The sequence below is a fragment of the Sceloporus undulatus genome, chromosome 4, assembly GCF_019175285.1.
Source record: "Sceloporus undulatus isolate JIND9_A2432 ecotype Alabama chromosome 4, SceUnd_v1.1, whole genome shotgun sequence".
Taxonomy (NCBI): domain Eukaryota; kingdom Metazoa; phylum Chordata; class Lepidosauria; order Squamata; family Phrynosomatidae; genus Sceloporus; species Sceloporus undulatus.
In genome coordinates, this window is record NC_056525.1 from 123,606,646 (window position 1) to 123,633,294 (window position 26,649).

General features: G+C 39.8%; 1 protein-coding gene across 7 annotated transcripts in view; it reads right to left on the reverse strand.

Moving 5' to 3' along the window:
- Nucleotides 1-26,649, reverse strand: part of AXDND1 (axonemal dynein light chain domain containing 1) — a 56,530-nt gene that overhangs the window by 5,978 nt on the left and 23,903 nt on the right. For 5 of the 7 annotated variants that reach the window (XM_042461385.1, XM_042461384.1, XM_042461387.1 and 2 more), the window contains exons 14-24: nt 26,255-26,356; nt 24,277-24,443; nt 22,510-22,588; nt 20,862-21,096; nt 19,576-19,792; nt 17,485-17,578; nt 15,200-15,408; nt 11,058-11,154; nt 8,655-8,765; nt 5,748-5,903; nt 4,439-4,576 (exon numbers count right to left, since the gene is read on the reverse strand). In XM_042461385.1, coding sequence (XP_042317319.1) covers nt 4,439-4,576; nt 5,748-5,903; nt 8,655-8,765; nt 11,058-11,154; nt 15,200-15,408; nt 17,485-17,578; nt 19,576-19,792; nt 20,862-21,096; nt 22,510-22,588; nt 24,277-24,443; nt 26,255-26,356 — 1,605 coding nt within the window. The remainder of the gene's footprint in view (nt 1-4,438; nt 4,577-5,747; nt 5,904-8,654; nt 8,766-11,057; nt 11,155-15,199; nt 15,409-17,484; nt 17,579-19,575; nt 19,793-20,861; nt 21,097-22,509; nt 22,589-24,276; nt 24,444-26,254; nt 26,357-26,649) is intronic. The other 2 variants (XM_042461388.1, XM_042461389.1) reach the window with 2 other exon arrangements.

Sequence of the window (26,649 nt, forward strand, 5' to 3'; positions counted from 1 at the left end):
AAGATAGCCAAGGAGAATCCCTTCAGAGAGCCCAGAGATCAATGCGAGAGGCTTCTGGCAAAGCAAATTTGGGGAACCCAAGCTGTTTCCAGAGAAACTATGGGGATGGGTTTTGCAGGACAGCATCCCCTCTTCATGTCTCCCAAAACAGCCAGGGAGAATCCCTTCAGAGAGCCCAGAGATCAATGAAGGAGGCTGCTGGAAAAGCATTTGGGGAACCCAAGCTGTTTCCAGAGAAACTATGGGGATGGGTTTTGCAGGATAGCATCCTCTCTTATGTCTCCCAAATTAGCCATGGAGATCCCTTCAGAGAGCCAGAGATCAATGCGAGAGGCTTCTGGCAAAGCAAATTTGGGGAACCAAGCTGTTTCTCAGAGAAACTATGGGGATGGGTTTTGCAGGACAGTATCCCTTTCTGTCTCCCAAAACAGCCAGGGAGAATCCTTCAGAGAGCCCAGAGATCAATGAAGGAGGCTGCTGGAAAAGCAGGGAGGGAGCACTCTTTCCCAAAGATTCCTTTCCAGGGTTGGAGGAGAAGGCAGATTCGTTTGAGAAAGAGAGGGATAGCTCTATCCCCCCCCCCATTGATCAGAAGCCCTATCCCGGGCCTGGGCGAGATCAGATGCCTCCTCGCGAGGAGGCTTCCCTTCCCTGCCTGGGCGAGATCAGTGCCCAAGCGGGCAGGGAATGCCTCTTCAAGAGGAGGCTTCCCTTCCTGCCTCTCCTCCTTTAGAAATGGGCTCTCCCCACACAGAGGGGAGGTTGCAATCCACCAGGGGAAGCCTTGTAGTCCTTTGGCAGATGCAGGCGCTTGAGCAGCCGGGAATTCAGGCGCCTAAAGCGCTGAAGAGATTAAGCGCCTGTAAACCATTAAAATAAAAAATAAAAAAATCCTTATCTCTTATTGAAAGACCACAGCGGACAAAGGGGTGAGGGAAGCAAAAATGGTGACAGCCACGACGGATGGAGACAGAAAGGGCAACTCCCCCAAGGCCAGCCCCATCGCACTCCGCTCCTCCCCTTCACCTAGCTCGATTTCTTAGCCTGATCGTTCCTATTTCAATAACCCAGTTCCTAACTCGAATCAAGGGAAAAATGTAGGTCCGACCCTACTACTTTTTTAACATGCGTTAAATGATGAAAACATGATTCAAAATTTTAAACCGCTCCACGATTCGATTTCTAGTGGGGACAATTGCGGGTTGCTCTAGAACTGTTCTAGATTTAATTCGGTTTCTAATAGGAACGATGTACCTTGGATTTGATTTGTAACACGGAGTATAAGCAAGTGAGAACACCCCCTATGTAAGCCCTCAGGAGAATGATCTGTCTGGATTGAGATAGGATGCTCTTTTTGTGAGCCTTGAATGGTGAATTGTTACCATTTGATCTGAATGGATTGGAAAGGAATTCTGTGAGCAGGCTGAATGAGGACATCAAGACTGACATCCATAAAATCAAATGAGGAGAGAAACTTCCCCAATTGATGACTTCCTGAATAGTTTGGAGTGACCCCATTCTAAAATTCTTGTAGGCGATGTATTTATTTACATATCTGAGGTTCAGAATGGAGCGAAAACACTAGGAAAACACTCACTTGAGACACCAGATCTACTGCTTTGCTGTGGAGATACTGGATAGCTTTCATGACCACCTGTCTTTTCTGGGTTGACTTGGATACTGGTGACTGAGAAAAGTAGGGATGGGTGGTAGCCAGGGAGCAGGAATGGACAATAGTATCTAGAACCTAGCAATCCATGATGAATCGCTACAAGGTCTGGAGAAACTGAGTTAGCCTTCCCTCCAGCCCAAATGCATGGTTAGAAATTTGTCTTTCTGGGTTTGGTGTGAGACTTCCTTGACTAGAAGGGTAGGCCTGGGTTCCTTGTATTCTGGGCTGGAAGTGGAATCTGGATCATGTAGGTCTTAGATTGCAGAAATCCCTGGGCCTGGGAAAGGAGTGAAAAGGCCAAAAGGAGTGACTCTGGTGGTTATCCTGATGTCTGTTATCCTTCCTCTGGACAGAAGGCATGGCCTTTTTATCCTTGGTCTCAACCATAATGTCTTTTAATGTCCCTTCACCAACAAAGAGTGCACTTACACAAAGAGCCATGGGCAGATTTTGTCTGGAAGAGGAACCATTCTCCAGTGTTTTAACCAAATTGAGTTTTGTGCTAATGCTGAGATTACTATGGTCTTGGAAGAGAACAAAAGAGAATTTGTAGTGGCATCTACCACAAAGGCAAGGGCTTTGTACATCTTGAAGAGAGAACGATCAAATGTCTTTGCATCTATGACCTGATCATTTAGCAAGTCCTCATTCCAGAGCATAGCCACCCAGAAATGACTGAGGTTGTGGAAATGGCTCTGAAAGACAGCTCAGATGCATCAAGTGCCAAAATCAGGGAGTGGACAAGAGATATCTTCAACATATCCATAGTCTTAGGAGAAAGGTTGTAGAGCTTCTGAATGATTGATGGTCTTCCTCTCCTCAAGGGGGTTGGCCTATTCAGCTTAAAGAAGATTGTGACAGTGCAAATAAGAGGGAAAAGGAGCTTCCTTTGAGGAAACCTTAGCTTTGAGAAATTTGAGTAAAAGAAACTGTCTCAAAGGAAGCTTGGTTGGCTTCAAGGGGGGGGGGATCATCACATGGCCTTAATAGCTCCTGAGAGAAACAGTAGGAAGTGTGCAGTAAGACCTGACAGCTTGGAATGTCTTTCCCCTGTCCACTGTAATTTAGAGGCAGGCTTTCATGGGAATTTGGCAGAAATGTTGCCCATGCTTGCTTGAGGCAGGGAGGAGCAATGGGAGTAGGTGGAGGAGAAATGTGTGTGAAGGAAGATAAAAGAGTGCAGTGAAATGAGGCTTTTTTTTTAAGGGAAAGAAGAAGAATTAGAGGGAGAAGGTGAGAGAAATGGCTGTAATACTAAGAAGGGTCTCCAAGGAAAAGAAAGCAAGAGGTGGCCTAACTCAGATAAAGGCAATAGAGGAACTCCAGATGAAGCCAGAAAGGGGGCAAGCAATATCTTCCTGGCATCATAGCCTGGGTGGGAAGAGGAGATAAACCAACTTAGGATGTATTATTCACCACATACAGAGAAAGGCAAATTCTATTACTAATCAAAATTATCATATTGCTCTTATACAAATTTATGGTGTGACCCCACATGGAATACTGTGTACAGTTCTGGTTACTGCATGTAAAAAAGGAACACTGTAGAGCTAGAAAAAGTGCAGCAAGGATCAATACAAATTATCTTGAGTTTGGAGTAACTCCACTAAAAGATAAGTTTATAACATTTAAGCATTGTATTCCACATCACTATGTACAGATGTGAGAGCTGGACAGTGAAGAAAGCGGATAAGAAGAAAATAAATGAATTTGAGATGTGTTGTCGGAGAAGAGTGCTGAGAATACTGTGGACAACCAAAACAACAAACATATGGGTCCTCGAAATGATGGGAATATAACTCAAATTGTGTGGATTCCTCCTCTCACCAACCCAGAGAATGACCAAATTGAGGCTGTCATACTTTGGCCACATCATGAGAAAGGAAGACTCCTGAGAAAAAGACAATAATGCTAGCAAGGTAGAGGACAGAAGAAAGAGAGGAAAGCCACATGTTAGATGGGTGGACTCAATCCTAGAGATCACGGGCATGAATCTGCAAAACCTGAGCAGAGCAGTGGAGAACAAAGGGTCTTGGAAATGTCTCATCCACATGAGTCAGGGTATATTCAAGGGCACTTAACAACAATAAAGCGGGAACAAATGTGGAATAGTAGACATGGGAGAAGTGTATAAAATTATGAATGATATGGATAAAGCAGACAAGGAGAATTTAATGCTAGAACCCATAGTCGTTGACTGAAGTGACATAATGGGAAATGCAGGACAAATGAAACATAGTTCTTGATACAGGCCTGTTACAGACTGCCAAAATAATGCTGCTTCGGGTCTCTTTGGAGGTATGCTGTTTAAATGATGCGTGCATCCTAAGAATCCAGAAGCTGCACCAAAGCTGCACTCCAGTGCTTAGGAATGGAGTGTGGCTTTGGTGCAACCTCTGGACTCTTAGGATCCATGCATCATTTAAATAGCATACCTCCAAAGAGACCCGAAGCAGCTTTATTTTGGCAGTCTGTAACAGGCCACAGACTCTAATTAAACTGTGGGCTTTGCTACCATAAAATGTAGTGACAACCATAGTTCCCCTATATATAAAGCTAATTTAAATGAACTGTGCTGCACAATAGCAGTTCTTTGTGCTTGCACAATTTGGATTTAATTCAGTGGGACTCATGCCCCACAGGTTAGATCTAGTTGTCCATCCCCCTCTCTGATGCCCTTGAAGAAATCCAACATCAGCCCATGAAATCTCACCTAGTCTTAAAATAATGCCACACTGCTTTATATAATGATTTCTAAGTACATACCCCTGAGACTGTGATTTCTGCCACATTCAGAGGCCTGGTGTGCACATTAGCATCATCACCAATGTATCTGACTGGGTGAATGATCTCAACCCCTTCAGTTTGGACAGCAATGCTTGTGCTGGGCATAGAGGGGGTCTCCTGCAAGGAAAAGGGCAGAAATGGACAGCACAATGTTTGTTCATTCAGGAAACCAAAACTCTTTTCACTAAAGAAACTCCAATTATGTATAATGAATATCAACACAGTCTTTACCCATTTTCATGTTCCTCATAAGGCCTATATTCTTCTTTGTGGGGTATATGTGGTGTACACCTCTTGGGTAGGGTGTTCACAGACACCTTGGAAGGGGATCAGAAATACCTGTACTAAAACTCTAGGAAGGATTATCTACTGCTGAAAAATAGTAGCAACTGTAGATGATCTGAAAAGTTTGAAGAGTCTGTTCTTATTTGCTTTACAGATATAAATAACCTCAACTCCAAGAGAATTCTCAATGCTAAGCCTAACCAAAGTTCCTGGGATGCTTTGTGGGAAATGTTATAAAGTGGCATTACATCTACAACTTTGTAGTGGGGTGCTTTCTCAGCAAAAGGAATCTGCATGGAAAACTGAAGAAAGGAGTATCGTATCCTTTGTGAATATAGTACATACAGCAAGGGATATACAATAGTGCTGTCTCTATCTATTTTTGGCACTAGAAGAATCCAAAATATGCAGCAAAAAACTGCTTTTAAGTTTAGTGACCAGAATCTCATTGTAATATCAACATTTTTCCAAATGTGGTAACAATACAGAACACTATTCTATGAGTGGTAAGTGATCATGGCAAAGCTGGATCAGCAAACATCATCTGAATAGCAGGGCATGTTATTAATGTGAGACCAAATTACACAGCAATTAAATGTTCATACATCCCTAACACTGGCAATATAGTTACTGCATCACCCCCTCATTCCTAGTGACATCTGATGGAAGTAGATCCTCCATGCATTATTATCAGCAACAGAACAGCCCACATCACTGCTGGTTCCATCAACTGCCCTGAATATAATTCACTGGAAGCTTCCATTAAATTCCACTGTGTTGTGAGTCTTTGCAAATGTCCTTCTAACCTAAACCTATTCTCCCCAGTCGTAAGGGATGGAAACATATCTCTTCCGTTTATAAAAACAGTACATTAAAGTCTGAGGATATCAAATTGTGTGGAAGATATCAAATACTGCATATGTATACAACAGTCACCTGGCATACACATAGTCTTGATTAAACAGGAAGATAGCTCTATCCATTTTCCAATGGGAAAGCTCACCTCTGATTCCAGTGCTTCTGGCTTTTCCATTTCTTTCTCAGAACCAGCTTCTTTATCTTTCTTATCTTCCTTTGGAGCCTGTTCTGTTTGAACGTGGAAGGAGCTCTCTAGGTAAGTTTCTGGCCTTGGTGGCAGCTGACGTTTTTGCTGAACTACCTGCAGTGGACATAAAAAAGCTGGTCACGAAATTCTCATGCAGAGATTTGGCTCAGTTCCACTTTTAGAAATTTCTCTTTTTTGAACATACTATCAACAACATTAAAATTAAGTAAAACTTCTTGTGATGATATACTGGCTAATTGGCTCCTCTGACCAACTTACTGGGTCATGATAGGGAATTTACGTGGATGACTTGTCAAGTATTCACTTTAGTTATGTACAGAAGATGTTCCCTGGAGTCTTTCTGGATGAGATTAAAATTAAACAAACCAGCTATCAAAGAAATTTACATGAGACCATTAGTTTTCCTGGATTACTGATTGCAAATTGAATTGTTTCAGTACTGAGTATCAGTTCTCTATGCACAGGGATCTGATATACATGGGCAGAAAATAGTAATGGGTGTAAAACAGTGAGTGGTCTTAGGCAACTCATTAAGTTGAGTGGGCCTAGGCAACTCACTACCTCACAGAGCTACTGAATGGACAAATTCTGAGGTCAGTTCAATGAAGCCTTTTGCAACTTTGGATGTACAAAGTACTAAATATACATACAGGCTTACACCCAATGTTGAACATATAGACTTTTTGATTCCTATAGACCACTAGTAAAAGAAGGAGCAAGTAAGAAAGGTTTCACTCTGTTTTTCATCAGGCCTCTCCCTTTTGTTCTACAGTATAGGGGATCTCTTCTGGTACAGATTTTCAGGGGCTATAGAGAAGACAGAGTATCAGCATAAACCACCTCCCTTTATATTTATTTGTTTGTTTCATTTATATGCTGCCTTTCTCCCCAGAGGGACCCAAGGCAGCTCACAGACAAAACATTTAAAATCTCAGTAGAAATCAAAACAATTAAAAGCATCTACACCCAATATAAAATCACATAGACGTATACAAACATTAAAAACATAACTAAAAACCCACCTACTCCATAAAAAAACACTCAGCTATGTGTTATACACCAAATGGCTGCCCGCATAAAATGTTTTTACTTGCTGGCAAAAGGCAAAATAAATGTTTTATAAGGAAACAGTGCATGCAGAGGCTCCAAGCACCTTCCTTGCTTTTCTCTTCAGGACAGGAAAGGTTTGGGAAGCGGAGAAAGAGGAGGGATCAGGGCCTCCAAGTCTCACACCCTCTTGAAGAAGTCCCATGCCCTCTCCCGGTGGGTCCTTCCCAACAATTTGAACACCACTGGTGTCACCTTCTACTGCTTCAAAGGTTCAGCTGCAAATATAGGTCCAAAACACACTGCAGGAATAATCCAGTTTGATACCATTTTAATTGCCTTGGCTCAATGCTAGAAAATTCTGGAAACTGTAGTTTTGTGAGACATTTAGCCTTCTCTGGCAGAGAGCTCTGGTGCCACAATAAACTACAACTCCCAGGATTCCCTAGCATTGAGCCAGAGCAGTTAAGGCGGTCTCAAACTGGATTATTTTCTGCAGTGTGTTTTGGGCCATAATGGTAATGGTGATACTGAATGTAATCCATAGAATTAAGTTCCCAACACTGGGCAACATCACAGTATGACAAACAACAACAACAACCAAAATGGAAAAAACCCAGACTCCAGAATGGGTATGCAGTGGTCAATAGCTAGGTCATCAGAAGCTAGGGACAGAAGAAGCCAGAGGCATCCCACTTCAGTGGCGTTCTCCAATGAGTCTCCTTCACTCCACTAGGGATATGATGAATAGAAGACATGGTTATGAGGAATATAAAATCTGCCTCCCATATCCAGTACTGTGTCAATTGACCTCCAATGACAAGCTTTGTTTTAGACAGACATTGTGTTACAGCAGCATTAAGAAGAATTAGTACTCTCCACAATTAAATTATTTTCTGTCCCACAATGGAAATCCATCAGAGGGCCTGAACAGACAGGTCAAAATAAAGCTGCTTTGGGTCACTTTGGAGGTTTGCTGTTTAAATGACATATCTTTAGAGGCCAGAAACTGTGCCAAACCTGCGCCCCAGTCCTTAGGACTGGAGTATGGCTTTGGTGCGGCTTCCGGCCTTTTAGGATGCATGCATCATTTAAACAGCATACCTCCAAAGTGACTCGAAGCAGCTTTATTTTGGCCTGTCTGTTCAGGCCCAGATATGTGCCTCAGCTGTCAGACTTCCCATGAAGCCCATATTAAGTCCACTTAGGGAAAAATCACATGCTATAGCAAATAAATGTCTTTTTCCACTGCAAGAAAGCTTCCAGAAAAATGTGATAACTTTAACCCAGATAAGAGATTTAGCACATTTTAGAAGTGCTTTCTCAAGGAGTGAAAGATGTCAATTTGTCAGATCAGGCAGTTTTGTTCACTTGTTTATCTTGCATTTAGTGTCCTTTGAGCCCTGGTAGCTCAGTGGTTAAATGCCTTTATTGCAGCCACTCACTCATAAACCACAAGGTTGTGAGTTTGATACCAGACAGGGGCTCCCGGGTTGATCCAGCTTGGCATCCTTCCGAGGTCGCTAAAATGAGTACCCAGCTTTTTGCAGGCAATTAGCTTACACATTGTAAACCACTTAGGGAGCTGATAAGCAGCATAGAAATATATTTGGTACTGCAATTGCTTTGTTTTCTGATTGGTCACTGGAACATATACACAAACTCAGTTTTCAAATCTGGTTGCTCAAGTGTTCATCTCTGAGAAAATTCCACTGCAGAAGGGGAAATGGGTTTATCCATGAATCTTAAAAGATGAAGTCAACATCTCCCCCGAACCAAAATAATAATACATATTACCTCTAACCCAAACAGGTTGATCAGTTCTTCTTGACTGACTAAGGTAGTGGGAGAAGTCTTCATTCCAGAGAGAAGAAGATTGCAGGTTTCAATCCAATCCAGGCACTCTGTCTGTAAATGTAAAGGAAAAGCAGTCAGTCACTAAAAGGTAAAGAGGAGTTCAACTAGAGTATTGGATATGGTAAGTGTCAGTTTGGAATATTTAAACCAGAGCAAATTGATTCTGGTTACAGGAAGCTCAGAGGAGTCTGTTGCCTGATTTCAGTGATCAGAGTGACATAAATTACTGTCATCCATTCAAGGACACAACATTGAATTGTGTCGCATTCAGCCACAGACAGGGACAAAGGTGTCCTGCATTCAGCTTTCTTTACTAATACCATCAACACTGTGAAGCCTTAAGAAACTTGCTAGTGAATAAGGACAATTCATCTCCAGGAAAGAAACTTCTATTAAAAGTAATTAGGATTTGAAAAGAAAAGAGGGAAATGACTATAAACATAATTACAGTTGCAGGAGAGACTTTGCAATTTAAAGTCTAAGAATTTGCCTGAGGAAAGTGAAGAAGCTATTTTAAAATGCAAGGCTTTGATATTTTTAAAATAAGAGGACTGAGTCTAAGTGGTTAACTTAATAGGTGGTATGAGAACCAAAGACTGTTTATCTGTTTCACAGACAAAACGTCATTATCACATCTTGGGAGCTGAAGAGGAAATGAGATTTGATTCTGGGTGAAAGAGAATAAATGCAGATGTATCTGGTTGAGAAAAAGAAACTAAAGTGACATTGTATGGTCAAGAGAAGTAATTACATTGGGAAAGAAACTACCTTTTAAAACAGTCTGAAAGGTATGAAAAATGGCTTCAGAGAGGAGATCAAAAACTGGACAACCTCCATTTACTCAGGGACCAAGAACAAGTTCAGTAGATCAACCAATTAAGATGAAGGAAAGGCATCGATTTTAGAGGAAATTAGATGAAAGCAAATGAAAGAGAAGATGAATAAAATGAGAGGAGAGATGAGTCAGAGGAATAGTGATTAGAGAAGAGAATTTAAGAAAGACTTGAAAGACAAAATAAGAGAATGTCTGAAACTGGAACTGAAGGATATAAAAAATCTTTAGCCCAAATTTCAATGGATATGCAAAAGATGGATGAAAAGCTGACTTTCTTTGAAGACAGGACCATGAAATTAGAAGAATTTATTGAAACAATGACCTGTTTGCGAGTGGCAAAAGGAGGGGGGCAAAATGAGGCACACTGGCATTCAAGCCAATGGGGCTTGAATATAAGTGATTTTCTATTTTTGCACTGGGGGTCTGGAACGGATCCCCCATGAAAACTGAGGGGCAACTGTAATTTAATTAAGGGGAAAAACTACAGTCAACACTCTGTATCCATGGATTCTGCATTCATGGATGATTCAGTCATTCATAGCTTGAAAATAGTCCTACAGATATATACATATTCCCAAAAGCAAGCCTTGATTTTGCCATTTTATGTAAGGGACAGCATTTTATTACACCATTGTATTTAATGGGACTTGAGCATCCACGGATTTTGGTATCTGTAGGGGATCCTGGAATCAAACCCTAGCAGATACCAGAGGCCCATTGTATTGTTTCATATAAACAAAATAGGAGAAATGTTGTGCAGTTTATGAAGAATAAGAGTAATGTTGTAGTTTTTAGGATTTGAAATGTAAGTATTATTAAGTAGAAGTGTGGTGTTAGAGTAGTTATTATTAATAAAAGCATGTAGTTTAGAAGGAGTAAGATTAAGATATAATTATAATCACAAACCAGAAAGTTCAAAGACACATGTGTTCCCTTATACATTTATATCCTTTTATGCTTTGTTAGGTTAAAAATGTCTGCTGTATGTGAATTTAAAAATATTCTTTAAAAAAGGATCTTAAGGCATCATAAATACTAAAAGGTTTGACAAGGCATAAGCTTCCATTAACTGTAGCCCACTTTGCCTAATGCATCTGATGAGGTAGACTGTAGTTCATGAACGCTAATACCAAAGAAAACTTAAGTCTAAGATGCCAAAAACACATTTGTTGTTAAAATGGATAGTGTATGTCATCTTGAGAAATGGTAAATAATTTTTTCTAGTGTCTTAGAATCATAGAATCATAGAATCATAGAGTTGGAAGAGACCACAGGGGCCATCCAGTCCAACCCCCTGCCATGCAGGAAATCACAATCAAAGCATCCCCGACAGATGGCCATCCAGCCTCTGGCACTTTTCAAATGATTCAATAAGTGCTAAATATCATTTTTAAATTAATACCTGTACATATAACAGCTTTTTGTTATTATCTTTCAATTAAGATGTAAAATTTCTCTTTTAGAAAGGTTTTTTTTTTAAGGAAAGGTCCATTACTGGTAGTTCTTACTTTGATCTTCTCCAACTGTTGCAGCTCCTGGTCTGCATCTGGTTCAAAAGCGGCCCTTTTCTTGCGTGTTATTGAAGCAACCATCTCTTTGCAACAGCTGAGGAAACAGATAATGCCAATCAACCTATAACAATGTGTCAAGTCACAATATTCCTACATTAAATCTCTTCTGGTTCTATCTGCCATATTCACCTGATACAACTGCAATTGCAAAATGCAAGAGAACTACAGGTCAGCAAAGCTGTACTTTCTGCAAACCAAGGTAATTTTTGTTTTTTTCCAAGCTCACCTCTATGGTGAGTTTACTAAGTACCTGCGGACAAGCCTTTTTAATTTCATTTCATTGCCCACATTGGAAATTGGGGTGACACGAACTGCATAAAGATTACTGACATAATATATGTGTTGAATTTTTGTGGTGCAATATAAACTGATTATTTTCTACTAATAACAATCCTTCTGTCTAAGGTAAAAGATCCTTCCTTTTGTAAACAAGTCTTTGTTGAAAATAGGCATTATTCTAGTGAACAAGCATATTTCTCATTTGATTTTGTCAGCATTCCCACAATTTATTTCGATTTGTTCAATACTTGCTGCCTCACAATGACACAACTGCATGGAAAAGGCCTGGGTCAGGGCTAGTCTCAGAAAACTAGTACAATTTCTACAAACTGCAAACCAGAAACACTAGGCTATCAAGCCAAAGCCAAGCCAATCAAATACTTGGGTGATGGAACAAAGTAGTATCAGCCAAGGCTGTGCCTCCTGTGCACTTCACTTAGTAAGCCCTAAGCAATTTATCTGACTTACCTAAGCAGTTATAGTCCACCAAAGGCAGCATCTGCTGAGGCAAAAACATAGATCTCAGCAAAAATGTGCAAGCAGCCACCCTGCAAATTCTTTCCACAGAAGGATTATCCCTGATTGTTGTAGTGGTAGCTGTCCTGCTAAGACCAGTGAACCTGTATGAGGAGTCTTTTGCCAAGGACTGGTAGGACACGATGATACCTTCCCACAGCCAGTGAGAAATAGAAGAGATGACAACATTTTATTCTCAAAACTGTTATGGGTGAGGAAGAAGTAAGTTCTCTATTCTCCTAACAGAAGCTGCTCTATTCATAGGGAAACAGAATACCATCCTAACTTCCAACTTGTGTGAGCAAATTATCTTGCAGATGCATCAATTCAGAACAGAATGAGGTCAACAGAATTTTTCAGGATCTGTCGAAGATTGAATTAATTTAGGATACAAAGGAAAAATAACCTTACCCTGGTGAAAAATGTACAATTGGAGATGAGAGAATTCCCACTTTGAAATTTACGCAGCAGCCACCACAAAGGCACTTATGCCCCACTCAAGAGAACATATGGGAAAAGGTTCAAAGGACAAAGGACAGATAAATATATACATAAATAAAAATCATTTTTAAAATAGAAGAAAGAAACCTGTTGTGTTTCACAGAAACTCTGCAATTCCAGCACTAGGGTGTACTAGGCTAGGAAAACAAAGTTGTCTCCCCCTCCCCCTGAGAAGATCAGTTTGATAGGATATTGCTTGCAGCCTGGAAGGAAGTACCCTGATAGTTATAGACTGTAGGTATAGCATATCTTGATTTCAGTAAGGTCTTTGACATGGTCCCCCCAAACAAGCTAGTAAAATGTGGGCTAGACAATGCAACTGCTAGGTGGATTAGTAATTGGTTGACAAACCAAACCCAAAGGGTGCTCAGTAATGGCTCTTCTTCATCTTGGAGAGAAGGGACCAGTGGGGCCCCATGGGGTTCTGTCCTGGACCCAGTGCTGTTCAACATCTTTATCAACAACTTGGACCAAAGAGTAGAGAGCATGCTTATCAAATTTGCAGGTGACAGCAAATTAGGAGGAGGAGCTAATACCCCAGAGGAGAGCATCAAAATGCATACATATAGGATGGAGAATTCATGGCTTAACAAGACTACATGTGAAAGGGATCTAGGAGTCCTAGTAGACCAAAAGTTGAACATGAGTTAACAGTGTGATGTGGAAGCTAAAAAGGATCATGCGATTCTAGGCTGTATCAGTAAAAGTATAGTGTCTAGATCAAAGAAAGTAATAGGCCACTGTATTCTGCTTTGGTCAAGCCTCACCTGTAACGCTGTGTCCTGTTCTGGGCACCACAATTCAAAAAGAATGTTGAGAAGTGAGCATGTTCAAAGGAGGCCAACTAAAATGGTGAAGGGTCTGGAAACCATGCCCTATGAAGAACAACTCATAGCGATTGAGAAGCTGGAGCATGTCCAGAGGAGGACGACCAAAATGGTGAAAGATATGGAAACCATGCCCTTTGAGGAATGGCTTAGGGATCTGGGTAAGATAGCCCTGTTTATGTATTTGAAAGGGTGCCATATTGAGGCCAAAGCAAGCTTGTTTTCTGCTGCTCCAGAGAATAGGGCCCAGAAACAATGCGTAGAAGTTACAGAAAAAAGAGATTCCACCAAAACATTAGGAGGAACTTCCTGACAGTAAGAGCTATTTGACAGTGCAACACACATCCTTGGAGGGTAGTGGAGTCTCCTCCTTTGGAGGTCTTTAAACAAAGGCTTGATGGCCACTTGTCGGGGTGCTTTGATTGAGAGTTTCTGCACGGCAGGGGGTTGGACTGGATGGTGCTTGTGGTCTCTTCCAGCTCTATGATTCTATGATTCCTCAAGAGGATTTAGGGAGGGAAACTTCACATAGCATATTTGAAATGTTTCGCTACATTACTGTGTTGTGATCCTTGTAAGCTTATCAAGCTTATGATCTCCATTTTGCAGATAGAAGGCTGAAGAGAAATGAGTGTTGCTTGCCTCACATCAGCTGGTAACATCACAGAAAATTCACCAATGGAATGTCATAATAGAAATGGGACTGGAAGATGCCAGCCACAGATGCTGGCGAAACGTCAGGAAGAAACTCTTCTAGAACATGGCCACATAGCCCAAAAAACCCACAAAAAACTAAACATGGTTTCTCTTATCTACATCAGCCACTTGTGGAGATGATGAATTAAAATAAAGAAGGCGAGAAAAGGGCATCCAGTCCTGACAAAGTTTACATAAGAGATTGTATAGAATTCATCCTCTAGCAGCCCTGTGAGATAGATACTATCACTGCTCTCACATACTATACACTTTCCAAAGGTATAGCCGTATTAGTCTGTGGTAGCACAAACAAGAAAGAGTCTTGTGAAGCCTTTAGAACTACTGTGTACTCAGTTGGCCCTCAACTTTCATGGGGGTGGGGGCAAAGCCCCCCACCCCACCCCTGCAAGTAGAAAAACTGCAAATATAGGCACACTGTTTTTTTTAATCTAAGAGAATGTTTTTCTAGGTAGCTGTAGGTCCTGCAGCCTGACTCTCTGGTCAGCTTCCACCATAGTCAACCATAGTGTCATGGTGGAGGACCTACAGATGTCTAGACAGTAATCAGCCAATAATCAAACTTGTGAATGTTTAATCTGCAAATGTGGAGACAACTATTATAGCATGAGCATTTGTGGGCTATAGCCCATTTCATCCATTCATTTATTTAATAAATTACAGTTTGTAAAATCTTACACTCTTTTCAATGTGTCAATTAAGGTTTCAGAGCAGGGACTCTATTGTATTTACTACAGTGGACCCTTGTTATACACTGGGGTTTGGTTCCAAGATCCCCCATGTATAACAAAATCTGTGGATGCTCAAGTCCCATTAAATATAATGACATAGCAAAATGGTGTCCCTTATAAAAAATGGAAAATCAAGGTTTGATATTTGAAATTTATACTTTTTTTTGAATATTTTCAAACCGTGGATGCTTAAATGTGTAAAAAAATCCATGTATAAGAAGGGCCAACGGTATATGCGAAGCTAAGACCTAGATATCACAAAATGTAGCAAATCAAACGACTTCTCATTGTTACCCAAGGCCATAGTTACATGGTTATTTCATCATAGGCTTTTCCCAAGCCTGATTAGATGATCTTGGCCTAAATTCTATTGTTAGTCCCTACCATAGTAAACCCATTAAATCAACTGAATTTAATCAAATGTTGATTCAGTGGCTCTGTTGTAGTTGGGACTAACCAAAAGGATTCTAGATCTTGTAAGGCAAATGAAGTTCAGAAAAATCAGCAGTACCTGACTATATAACAGGAAAATTTGCTCAACTTTGCAGCCAGACTCTTAGCTTCTACTTCCAAATTGAAAAGGTTCAGCATCTTCTGTTCTGCCTGCCTTGCAATTTCTGCTTCAGTCAAGGGGAGAGTATTGTGAGAAATGAACTCTGGCACCATGTGAATCAGCAGGCTCACCATCCACTTGCTCAGAACATTGTGGAAGTCAGTTGTCTGCAGAAAACATAAAGAAGGGAAATTCAAGATCTCTCAAGAGACAACATGACTCTTCTTAAAACAGTGGCCTTCAACTTCACATCTAGCCCCTGATCTTTCCAACCTGCAATTAAATAAAATGTATTAATATTGTAGATTTTTAAACCTTGTTTAGATAACTACTGTATCCAATTCTGTCCTCCATGTATTCCCCACTCTCTTTTCCCTTCTCCTTTCCCCCTCACATGTCCAAAAACCTGCTGTGGCACCCACACTGTAGCCTGTCTTAGATTTGGTTATATTTACTTGTGGATCATAACATAGCAATTGGATCAAGCATTAAAACTGTTGACAGTATAAAGTCTTCTTCAAGAAATAGACATGACACTCAGCTTTAGCACATGTAAACCCAAACAGCATATTTCCCCTTTAATTTTGGTACAAGCCCACACAGATAGAAAGACATGACAGGCTTTTGGTCACTGGAAACTTGGGTAAGAGCTCCATGAAATGGCCAACTAAAGCAACAGGCAGAGAGTCAGGCATGCACTTGAGCACAGAGATGGCACTGGAATGTGAAAAAGCAAACATTAACATGAGCAAGGTATTAAGTGGGGCGGGGGGTTGAAAACATCAGTCAGAAATGTTTCTCCTTTTTTCCCCCAGCCCCATTCTCAGGTAGTGTGAACATTTTGTGGTTCCTTTTTGGGGTGAGAGAACAGAAGAGAGTCTACGCCTGGAATTCTTTTGAGACACTACACTATCATAAAAATCAATACACAAGTAATTCTCAGGGGTTGCTTAAATGCCATCCCAATGCAGCCAATAATTTTGCTGGCACATAGACAACTTTCTCTCACACTCATCTTTGCTCAGGAGGGTAGAGAACTAACTGACTGCTCAGTGTGCGAGCTCAAAGCCATGGTGTCCACTGCACGCTCTGTAACACAGCTGTGGGGTCCAGCATATTACGCTGGTGTATATTTCCGCTATGCTAAAAGTGTATAGGATCTTGGCCTAAGACTTGCTGTAGGACAGTATGTCTGTGCTTACTCTGAAGGTGGCTATGTAGCATTATTTAAAGTAGCACTTTGTGGGGATTGCTGCCCAAAGCTTGCAAAAAGCTATTTTTGGACTAAAACTGCCAGACTCCCCAGCCAGCATGGCCACCATATTAGCTAAGAGATTTGGGGAGTTGTCCAGAAAGAAACACATTTCTAAACTTTGATTCTGCCTGGAATCAACTGTACAACCAGTTTAAGGAATTTAAAAAAAAAAAATCAAAGGAAGATGCTGCTGCCACTTTCAATAAACCTTTTTTGTATCCAAAAGAGGGTGGTACAGGTTTGTTCTCTGCTGCCCAGAAGGTAGGGCTGGGTCTAATGGTTTTAGGTTAAAGGAGGGTAGATAATGATTTAGCATCAGAAAGAACTTCCTGGCAGTAAGAGTGGCTAGACAGTGGAGCCAATTACCTAGAGAAGTGGTGGAGTCTCTTTTCTTTGGATGTCTAGCTGAATTTCATGCACTGAGCAGGGAGTTGGACTCAATGGCCTACGAGGTCCTATGATTCTATGATTTCACAAAAACAATTAAACAGAAAATGATTTTTCCCAGGATAGTAAAAGGAAATAGATTCTTATTCCCACTACTATCCTGGAAAAAACTATTTTCTCCCTGTTTGCCACTGTATCTGAAAAATTAACCTCTCTATTTTTTTCTTGGTTTTAATTCTAACCCTCCCGCTGCCCATTATTTTTAGATTTTCTTTTGAAAGGAAAATATAGGAGAGTGACATTGTTAAACAGTACTGATTGCTAGGCAGATAAACCATTAATTGTGCCTCCCAGATCAGCCTTACCAGTCCTTCCTGAACTGCAACATACTAGCCTTGCCAATCAGCTTTCAGTAAGGTAGGATATGTCTACCCTATAGCCATGTTAGCTGTGACCAGATCATTTCAGTCTTTCCCAATACAGGGAAAAGGAAACAACAGAACACCTAAAAAGATGTTAAAGACTGAAGTACTGCCTCCAATTTTAATTAAGCAGCAAGCTTGCCCTCCTAACGGAACATGTGGAATATGGGCATACATACTTCTTGTGTGAGCTGAACAATTTCTTTTTCAGAACCACTAGTTGTTGTCAGGATCCACTGTTGAATCTTTTTGAACAATTCTTCTGGTGGTACCCTTAAGTCAACAAATCAAAGTCAACAAATGAAAGTCAACAAATCAAAGCCAAGCCCTGTGTTTTTACATCAATGACTCCTACTTTCTAAAACGGGAGTAGGGAAACTCCAACCCCAGTTTTACAGAGCCCAAACCCTTCAGGGAACCCCAAAGTTCCTGGGCCTCATCAATTAAAAAAAAAAAAGCAAAAAATAATCCCCAAATTAACCAAACCACAACAAAACTGCTAAAAAATATGACCCTACAGTGGTCATATTTGATCCTTACATTCCCACAAACCACCTGAATATACAGTAATAGTCAATTTGGGGGACAAAAGCAAAACTGAAAGTGAAACCAGGTGACTTATAGAATGTCCCATACACATCACTATGCCCCAATGGGGAGGAATAGAGTTGAAAAAATGGCTGTCCACATCATAGCTGCCCATCTCTGTTATAAAATTATGACTGAAATGGGCTGAAAGAATCCACAGATTCTGGCCAGCGTAAACAGTTCCTCACACTGCCTAAGCGACAGACCTATACGAATACTCTTAAGAATACTCTACGACACAAACTAGATGTTAAACCCATATCCAGTTTTGTTTCTTCCCCTCAGGGTCTGTATTCAAGAGCAAAAGAGAGGCAGAAAGAAGGACTGTTTAGATCTTTTTGTCCTGTCATCCATTTTCTCAGAAATGGAACCTCTGAAATGGCTTTCCCATTCATGGAGGAAAATACATAAGAGTTTATCACACAGGGGACAATTGGAAGTATAAATGGTGATTAACCCATAATAATCCCACAATTGCACTAATGGTTTTCACATGACGTCGTGTTCAAAGTGCTATTATCCCATGATTAACCCGTGATAATCCCGCAATTGCACTAATGGTTTTCACACAATGTCGAGATGAAAAGTGATTAAAGTGCCATTATTCCATGAATAGCCAGGCAAGAAACAGCAGCAAATGATTTACAGGATTTTCCCGTGAATGACTTTTTGCTGTTTATTGCCTGGTTATTCACGGAATAATGTCTCTTGTGTTAATCTCATTTTAATCATTTTTTAATGTCAATTGCGCAGTTTTCACAAGTTAATCACTGTTTAAACTCCACATTTCCCCCTGTGTAATAAACTCTATAGGGTGCTTGTATCTCATCTGTTTTGGTCCTAAGGATAATAGTGAAACTTAAATGGCCTACTTGTTTCTTGACAAAACTGCAGTGGAAATTCTTCACGGCAAAAATAACAGCTAATTTCAGCAATAAACCATCACTAATACAGTAATATAGGGATAGGTGGCTGATTCGTGCCTAACCTTCAGCGATTCCCTTCAACTGATTTCTCCCACCCTATTGTTAATATTAACCAACAGACAACCCTCACATTACTATGCATTATGGGACTTTAGTATTTTAGTCTATAGTAGATGGTGCCACTTTTGAGAGCATCATCATAGAAAAATGAACAATCCTATAAACAGAAATCTAAATCACAAAGAAGAGTAATTCTAGCCCACCCATTTGCCTGATGTGCTGGATTTCCATTTGTGAGGCATTTTCAAAGAAGCAGGGCATCAAAACCTGTAATCTCATTGCAGCAGTAGTGCAGTGTATACCAGCACCTCGCTCTGCTACACATGTACAGTAAATCTATGACACAGGCAGAGCTTTAACTTTAACCCAGCGTGTTCAATAATGGAGATCCTCTCAACTATCAGCTGAGATGCTCAAACGGAGAGCTCTGGTAAACCTCCCAAAGGGCAAGGTAAAGAATCCTTGCTTGCTTTTCTGTAGAGGACAAATGTTTCTGGGCTTCAGCATTCTTATAAAAACTACTGTTTAGCATCTGTTCAAATATATTAACACGCATATGAGATTTCAGTTGAGCATTCAGAAGTATTCAGTTGAGCATTCTGTTACCTGAAGATTTCTACTGAAAATTTCACCCAGATAAAAGAAAGTTCTCAAGACAGTAAGATACAAATAGTTTTGAGAAAGATCTGCTCTTACGGTGAAGCCTTAAGTGTTCTAAACTTTCGTTCCTCTGGTGTCTCATAGGTACCAATCAATTTAAACAGATCATCTATCTGGACCAACCATTCAGAAACACTTTGGAAAAATTTAATCCAGTCAGTTTCATGGAATCCACCCTTCTGCTTGCCAGCTAGTAGCTTAAAACTCCAGTCCTCCAAACTGTGAAGTAAACTTATTAAAATCCTGGCTGACCCTGAAGAACACAAAACATATAAAACAAAAAATGATGTTAGCAGAACGAGGACAGCTGGCAAATAACACATTAAGGACAGGGTAGACATACTGTGTATCCAGCAACAGGCAGATTCAGAGATATTATAAATTGTAATAAGTTACAGATTTACTAATTGCCTGGCATTTACTTTAATTACTAACAAAATATCAGGCATTTAAATGAAATAACATATACCAGTACTTTTCAAGTACAGTACTAGTTTTCCTGAAAGGCCACTATGAAAAGCAGGCAATAGGTTTTGACCAATGCCTCTTTGTTAATACTTCAGGAAAATATGGTGTCCTTTAGATACCCAACCTTGGTTTCAATTTCTTTTGACATCTGGGGCCAGTTCTGAGGGCCAGTAGGTTTTTGACCAATGCTCCATCATTAATACTTTAGGAAGATAATGTGCCCTTTAGATATGCAGCCTTGGTTTTGTCTTCTGTTGATATCTGGGGGCCAGATCTGAGGGCCACTTCACCCTATTGCCAGCTCCTTAGCCTAAGTATTAGGATGGGGTTCCTACCAGACAAATTCTTTAAAAATCAGTTTGATCTAAGGCACAGCACAAGCCAATTGTGTTGCATGTAAAATTATACCTTCTTTATTTACTATTGTGTATGTGAACAAAATATTTGACTTCAGGGAAAACATGCTTCTAAATGTTCCAATCCATAGTTTACTTAAGTTTGTTCCATCAATGGCAGTGAAAATTTAAAAGCATTCTTTAAAAAAAATACTAGCACTTATTAGCCAATTGTATTTTCCCATCTTATCCTGTTTTAATCATTTGATTATACATTTTGGAGGAGTGTGAGTTCCCAGCTGAGAGCAAATGTGACCTCTAATTCTGAGTTGCTGTCAAAAGTGCTCCAGAAAAGACTTTACTGTTTGATTTTGCTCTATATATACACTGGACCTTGCTTCCAAAATACTTAGAATTGCACATTTTAAAAATGTTATCAGGCAAAGCTTTTTCATTTGTTCTGCTAGACTCTTTTTCTACCCAAGGAAGCCCTTTATGGCACACTCAACTATTTCTCACCATTCTCCCCACCAATCCTCCTGCGATATTGTTCACAGAGAGTGCTGGATTTTTTGTTGATTTCCTCCAACAATTTCAGCTCTGGAGGCATCTTGCCATTGAAATCTCTGTGGCGGCCAAGCACAGCAAATCCCAAGTCCACCCACTGTTTTTGTCGAGTGGCAGCTGTTTTGAGGGGCTCTTGTCTCACTAGAAGCATATCTCCTCCATATAATGCCAATTCCTCAGTCAGTATCTGAAACAAACAAACAAACACACTGTAGTGTTGCCCAAGAAAGCAAAATTATGTGCTGTTGCAGCTCAAATAAGTGAAAATAAAATGTTAGTAAATGTTTAGGCTTTTATTGTGTGTATACATTTATTATTCATGCTTTATATTTTATATTTCATAGGACTTACATTTACATCTATATTTATATTTTACTAATGTTTGTAAGTGTATGTATTTTACTAATGCTCGTAGTATGTATGTATTTTATATATGTATATGAATTTTGGAATATGGTCATTCAATATAGTCGCTTACCACAACAAAACTATTCGTTGAAACCTTTTTCTGTGTTTATCTGAGCTCCTAAATGAGTTATAATTTTCATCAGATTCAGGTGACTATTTTTGTAATTTACTAAGAATCCGTGACTCTTCAAACAAAGAATCGATTTCTTGAGATGCACCACTTTATCTTACCCTTTTGTGCTTACTAAGATGTCATCCAAAGGAGGAAACAGGTATACTGTTGCTACACCAACACTTCGGTGCAAATTCTTAGAGCTGATGCTTGTCCAAATGGCAGCGCTCTGAATTGAAAATGCTGACCATTTAACTTGAAATAGAGTAACCGTCTGCAGTCCAGATTCATTGGAATGTGTAGATAAGCTTAAATCTACAGAAATCAGTAAGTCATCCAATTTCAAATTGATCAAAATGATTTTTAATGTTTCCATTTTGAATCATTTGTATAGTTCAAACCCAATGGAATCCTTTAGAACTAACACTGGTCCATGACCCCGTGTTAAAAGCAGGTTGTTTGATTTAGACAATTTTGAAAGCTTGTTTTAAAAGGCATTACTTACATTAAATCTAATGAATTTGGACAGTTCTGGACTGGGTGGTTCATTACATAATAAAAAATCTCAAAAACTGAAAACTAGTATGTTAATTCTTTGTTGTTTGAGATTTTTCTATGGCCACTATTTCTAATAAATATTTGATTTCTGTCTGAACTACCTTTTTCCCCCCCTAAATTTTTGGACACCAACGAAGGAAGAAATCTTCCTTTTGGCCTTTCTTGGAATGGACCTGTGTAAGTTGAATTCACTACCTCCAGCACCTATTTGTTTGATACAATCTGATTCCACAGATGACCAAAATGAATAAGTCTTCACTCCACCGGTACCTCTCTTAAGTCTGTATTGCCACTTACCAACCCTACAGGATTAGTTTGCACCTTTCTGAAATTGCTGCTGATTTTGTTATTTGTTATTTGAACTGAAATCGCACCCAATTCCACTGAGGCCTGTATCATCTAAAATCCCTTTGTTTCTGATCATTGGGCAGGCGTACAAAGAATGCGGTCCACATAAAGCAAAGGCACACAAATAAATATTGCATAATATTGTTCATTATCATTGATGCAGAAACCTTTTACCTTTTCCCAGGCTTTGAGATCCACAAGGATTTGATCCAGCAAAGTGACTGCCTTTGTCAAAGTGTAACTTCCTTTTCCACTAAAATGTCAAGGAGGGAAGGCAGATATTCCATGGCAAAGAATACAACAAATAGTAAATAAACTCATTCTGTAAAAACATCTTACTTGAGAGACTATATAACAAACTTACAGTACTATTATCAGGAATTATGTTGTGCTTCAGGAAGCATACCACCCATTTCCAATAGGCTGGCAGAATTTTGCTAGATTTTGCAGGGGAACCTAATGGGTTATGGTGAGAGTGTCTCCTCTGTCTAGGAGCACATTACTGAGGACTTGAACTGTCTATCAAGAATTGTGAAACAATCCTCTGTTAGTTAAACAAAAAGGCTTTATTTCTGAAGTCACAGTGATGTTATCAGGAAACCGTCTTAGGCAGAACTAGGTTCCACCCCCACATACCATATACAAAGCATACAGAAGTGTAACTCTCATCATAAATTTGGTGGGATTTTTGTTCCCATAACATACTGTTAAGTCTCTTTAAGTTCTGCCAGTGTTTCCCACCTCAGCTAACTGACAGCTAGTTGATAAAAGCCTCACAGAAAAATTGCACCCACACACATTTGGCATTCCAACTGCTCCTCTTTCCTTCACAGATAGCGCCTATTAATCAGCCTGACTTTTGTTACTATGAACAAAAATTAACCAGTCCACATATAAAGCACATATGATCAAACAATACATAATTACACAGCCACGTGTTGTACTGTGACCTTAATGCAACTCTATTTATGTAACATAACATAACAATAGCACATCAAGTGAGCATATCTATCACAGGCCTGTGATGCTACTGCCAATAAAAGAAATGCAAACACAAAATACACATTTCAAGCATTAAAACATGACAGGGTTAACCAATCAATTAATTTTATTTACGGTCTTTGACTAAAGTAGATAGGGTTAACCAATCCTGACACTATCTTATTTGTTTTAATTTTTTCTGGTAGAAAAACAGGGATGGGGGGGAGGGGGCTTAATATTATTTGATCATGGCCTTAGGTCTTTGGAAATAGAACTAAGAGGCAGAGGGCAAAGAAATAGTTCTGTTTTATGGCTTGAATTTAGGCAGAACAAGACAGGGTGAGTTTGGTACTATGAACTGTTTGGCTGTGAAGCTATTAAATTCAGAGATTCTCAGGGAATTTCATGTAGGATTGGTAGGTTTGTTGCCTATTGCTGTCAATAAATTCTGCTTCTGCATCAGTCTAAGACATTCTGACAATCTTTAGGAAAGGAATAAAAAACACACCTCAACCACCATAATTCTTTTATACACATCTATGCTAGGACTACACTGAATACAGCCCTGCTCACTGCACCTAAAAATGGATTTTGTACAGCTGGAAAAGATACACAAAAGTGCAGCCAAAATGATTGGACAGCTTGAGCAACTTCCCTTTCAAGACACGTTAGAAAATGTGAGTCTTTCTAATTTACAAAAAAAGAAAAATAGCAAACAATAATGATGAGTATTGCTATCCAAAACAAAAATAAAATTAAAAAATATTTTTAGGATTGATGTTTTAGATCAGGGGTGTGTGACATCAGCCTTAATTTAGAGCTCAGTGTAGAGCAGACATTAGGGATAAGACCTAAGTATTATGATTCCACATTAAAACACAAAGGACTGGCATATTTCTCATGTGACTGATTAGTATTATAGAACCACTCAATGGCAAATGGTCACTCTTTAAGACTCACAGAATGTGATTGTTGAAGTAATTGAGCCATCCATCCAAACCATTCTGAATACTTCTTGCCCTCTCCCTACTAGTTTCTTCAGTCTGCTGCACTTCTATGCCAATTTGGCTCAAGAGCTCCCGAAACTCCTGTGTCAACTGTTGTAGAGTTGTAAGATCAATGGCATCCTAAGTATATTAGAAGGGGGAAAAATGAAGAGAAAGCCATACCAAGATTAGATTGGATGACATGAGTATCAAAATAACAACTTAAATTTTTTTTCTGTGATGGATATTTAAATTGCTAAGCAAATTATGTTCTTCACAATTCCACAGTGTTTACCTCCAAGAGCTCATCACTGCAAAGTTAATTGGATATAGGGGGTTGCAGATATATTGTTGTTAACAGTGTGAAGCATTGCACACTGGGCTAGCTGTGATGCAGTGCTGCTTGCCATAAGTCTCAGCTTTTAAGAAATTCTTACTATTTCTTGGGATGGACTGAATTCACTTTATTCCCTCCCTGCCCCTACTTTTCTAACAATATGTGAGCAAAGACATACAGTTGGAAAGGATCACAAGGATCATCCATTTCAACCCCCTGCCATGCAGAAATACACAAACAAAGCACTCCTGACAGATGGCCATCCAAACTCTGTTTAAAAACCTCTATAGAAGGAGACTCCACCACACTCTGAGGCAGCATGCCCCAGACCAAAACTGATCTTGCAGAAGAAAGAGCAGGATATCAGGAGAAAATACTATGTTTACCTACATCCATGAGGAAGAACTCCACATGGTCTGAAGCTATGCAAGAAGTATTCAAGCAAAAACAGCACATCACATTTACTGATACATATCTATACCTAGAATGACAAATGGAAGATGGGATGAATATCTGGGACATTAATATCTAGAATGTTTTGAATACTATATATATATAGTATATATATAGCCTGCTAGAGCCCCAAAGTGATGTATAACAGTTAAAAACAGTATTAATGCTAAATATAAATAGATAAAATAGAAGCAGCATTGTTTTTTGTGGGTTTTTCAGGCTGTGTGGCCATGTTCTAGAAGACTTTCTTCCTGATGTTTCACCAGCATCTGTGGCTGGCATCTTCAGAGAATGCTTGCCTGGAAAGGACTTGGGTATATATTGTGTGACCTGGAAAGGCAGGAGTGATTTGCATGTGTATTGTTCTGTTGTTAATGGCAGGCCTCAGGGTGGGAGGTTCTGCAAAGAAGCATTACTTAAAAATAGACTAAAATAATTGCTTATTAAAATAGCTTCTAAAAAGCCACACATAGTTATAATACACACACACAATCTTCTACAAAATACACACAGAGAACCTTTCTCAAATATTGATCTGGTGAGATCGTCACCAAAATTGTCAAACTTCAGGAAGTTAGTGAAAATTTCTACAAAATTTCTACAGAAATTGTAAAAAACCCCAACAAAACCCTGGTACAATGTCACTGGAATGACCAAACTTCCATGATGTTACCAGCTTGTACTGTGCCCAGAAACTAATAGGCAGCCAGTGAAGTGACTTTAAAATAAGTGTTATCTGGTCACTCCTGGATTTTCCGGTGACCAACCTGGTTGCCATGTTTTGTACTAATTGGAGTTTCTGGACTAGGCACAAGGGTAGCCCCATGTAGAGTGCATTGCAGAAACCAAGTCGTGAGGTTACCAGGGAATGTACCACAGTTTCCAGGTCTCTTACTTCCAGGAAAGGGCACAGCTGGCGTATCAGCCAAAGCTGATAACAGGCACTCTTGACCATCGCATTTACCTGATTTATCATCTGGAGCGACAGATCAAGAAGCACCCCCTGACTGTGAACACAGTCTTTTGAGGGGACTTGGACATACAAGCAGGACCTGGACATATAGGACACATTCAGCCTTCCTGGAACAAACAGTATTTGATTCATCACAGATCATACCACACTCTCCCATTACCCAAAATAGGTTTCTCAAGTAAATGCCACCTGTGATTCCATAAGCAATGTGAAGTGCCTCATGCCTTTAAGCCAAGCTTTTTCACTGCTGTACATTCTGCGAGCCAAGATCAGCTTATTCTTTTCAATCACCTAAAAAGGCACATTAAAAGAACATTAAAAGGACAGATGAAATTCATAGGGGCTGCATGCACATTGAAGAAATAATCCAGTTTGACACTACTTTAATTGCCATAGCTCCATGCTATGGAATTCTGGGATTTGTGGTTTGTCATGGCGCCAGGGCTCTATGACAGAACTACAGTTCCCAGGATCCCTAGTGCTGAGCTATGGCAGTTAAAGTGATCTCAAACTGCAATTAGTTTTGCACATATGTTGATATCAGGTTTGCATTTTTAGTGGCCTTTCTGGTGCTGAGCCTCAGG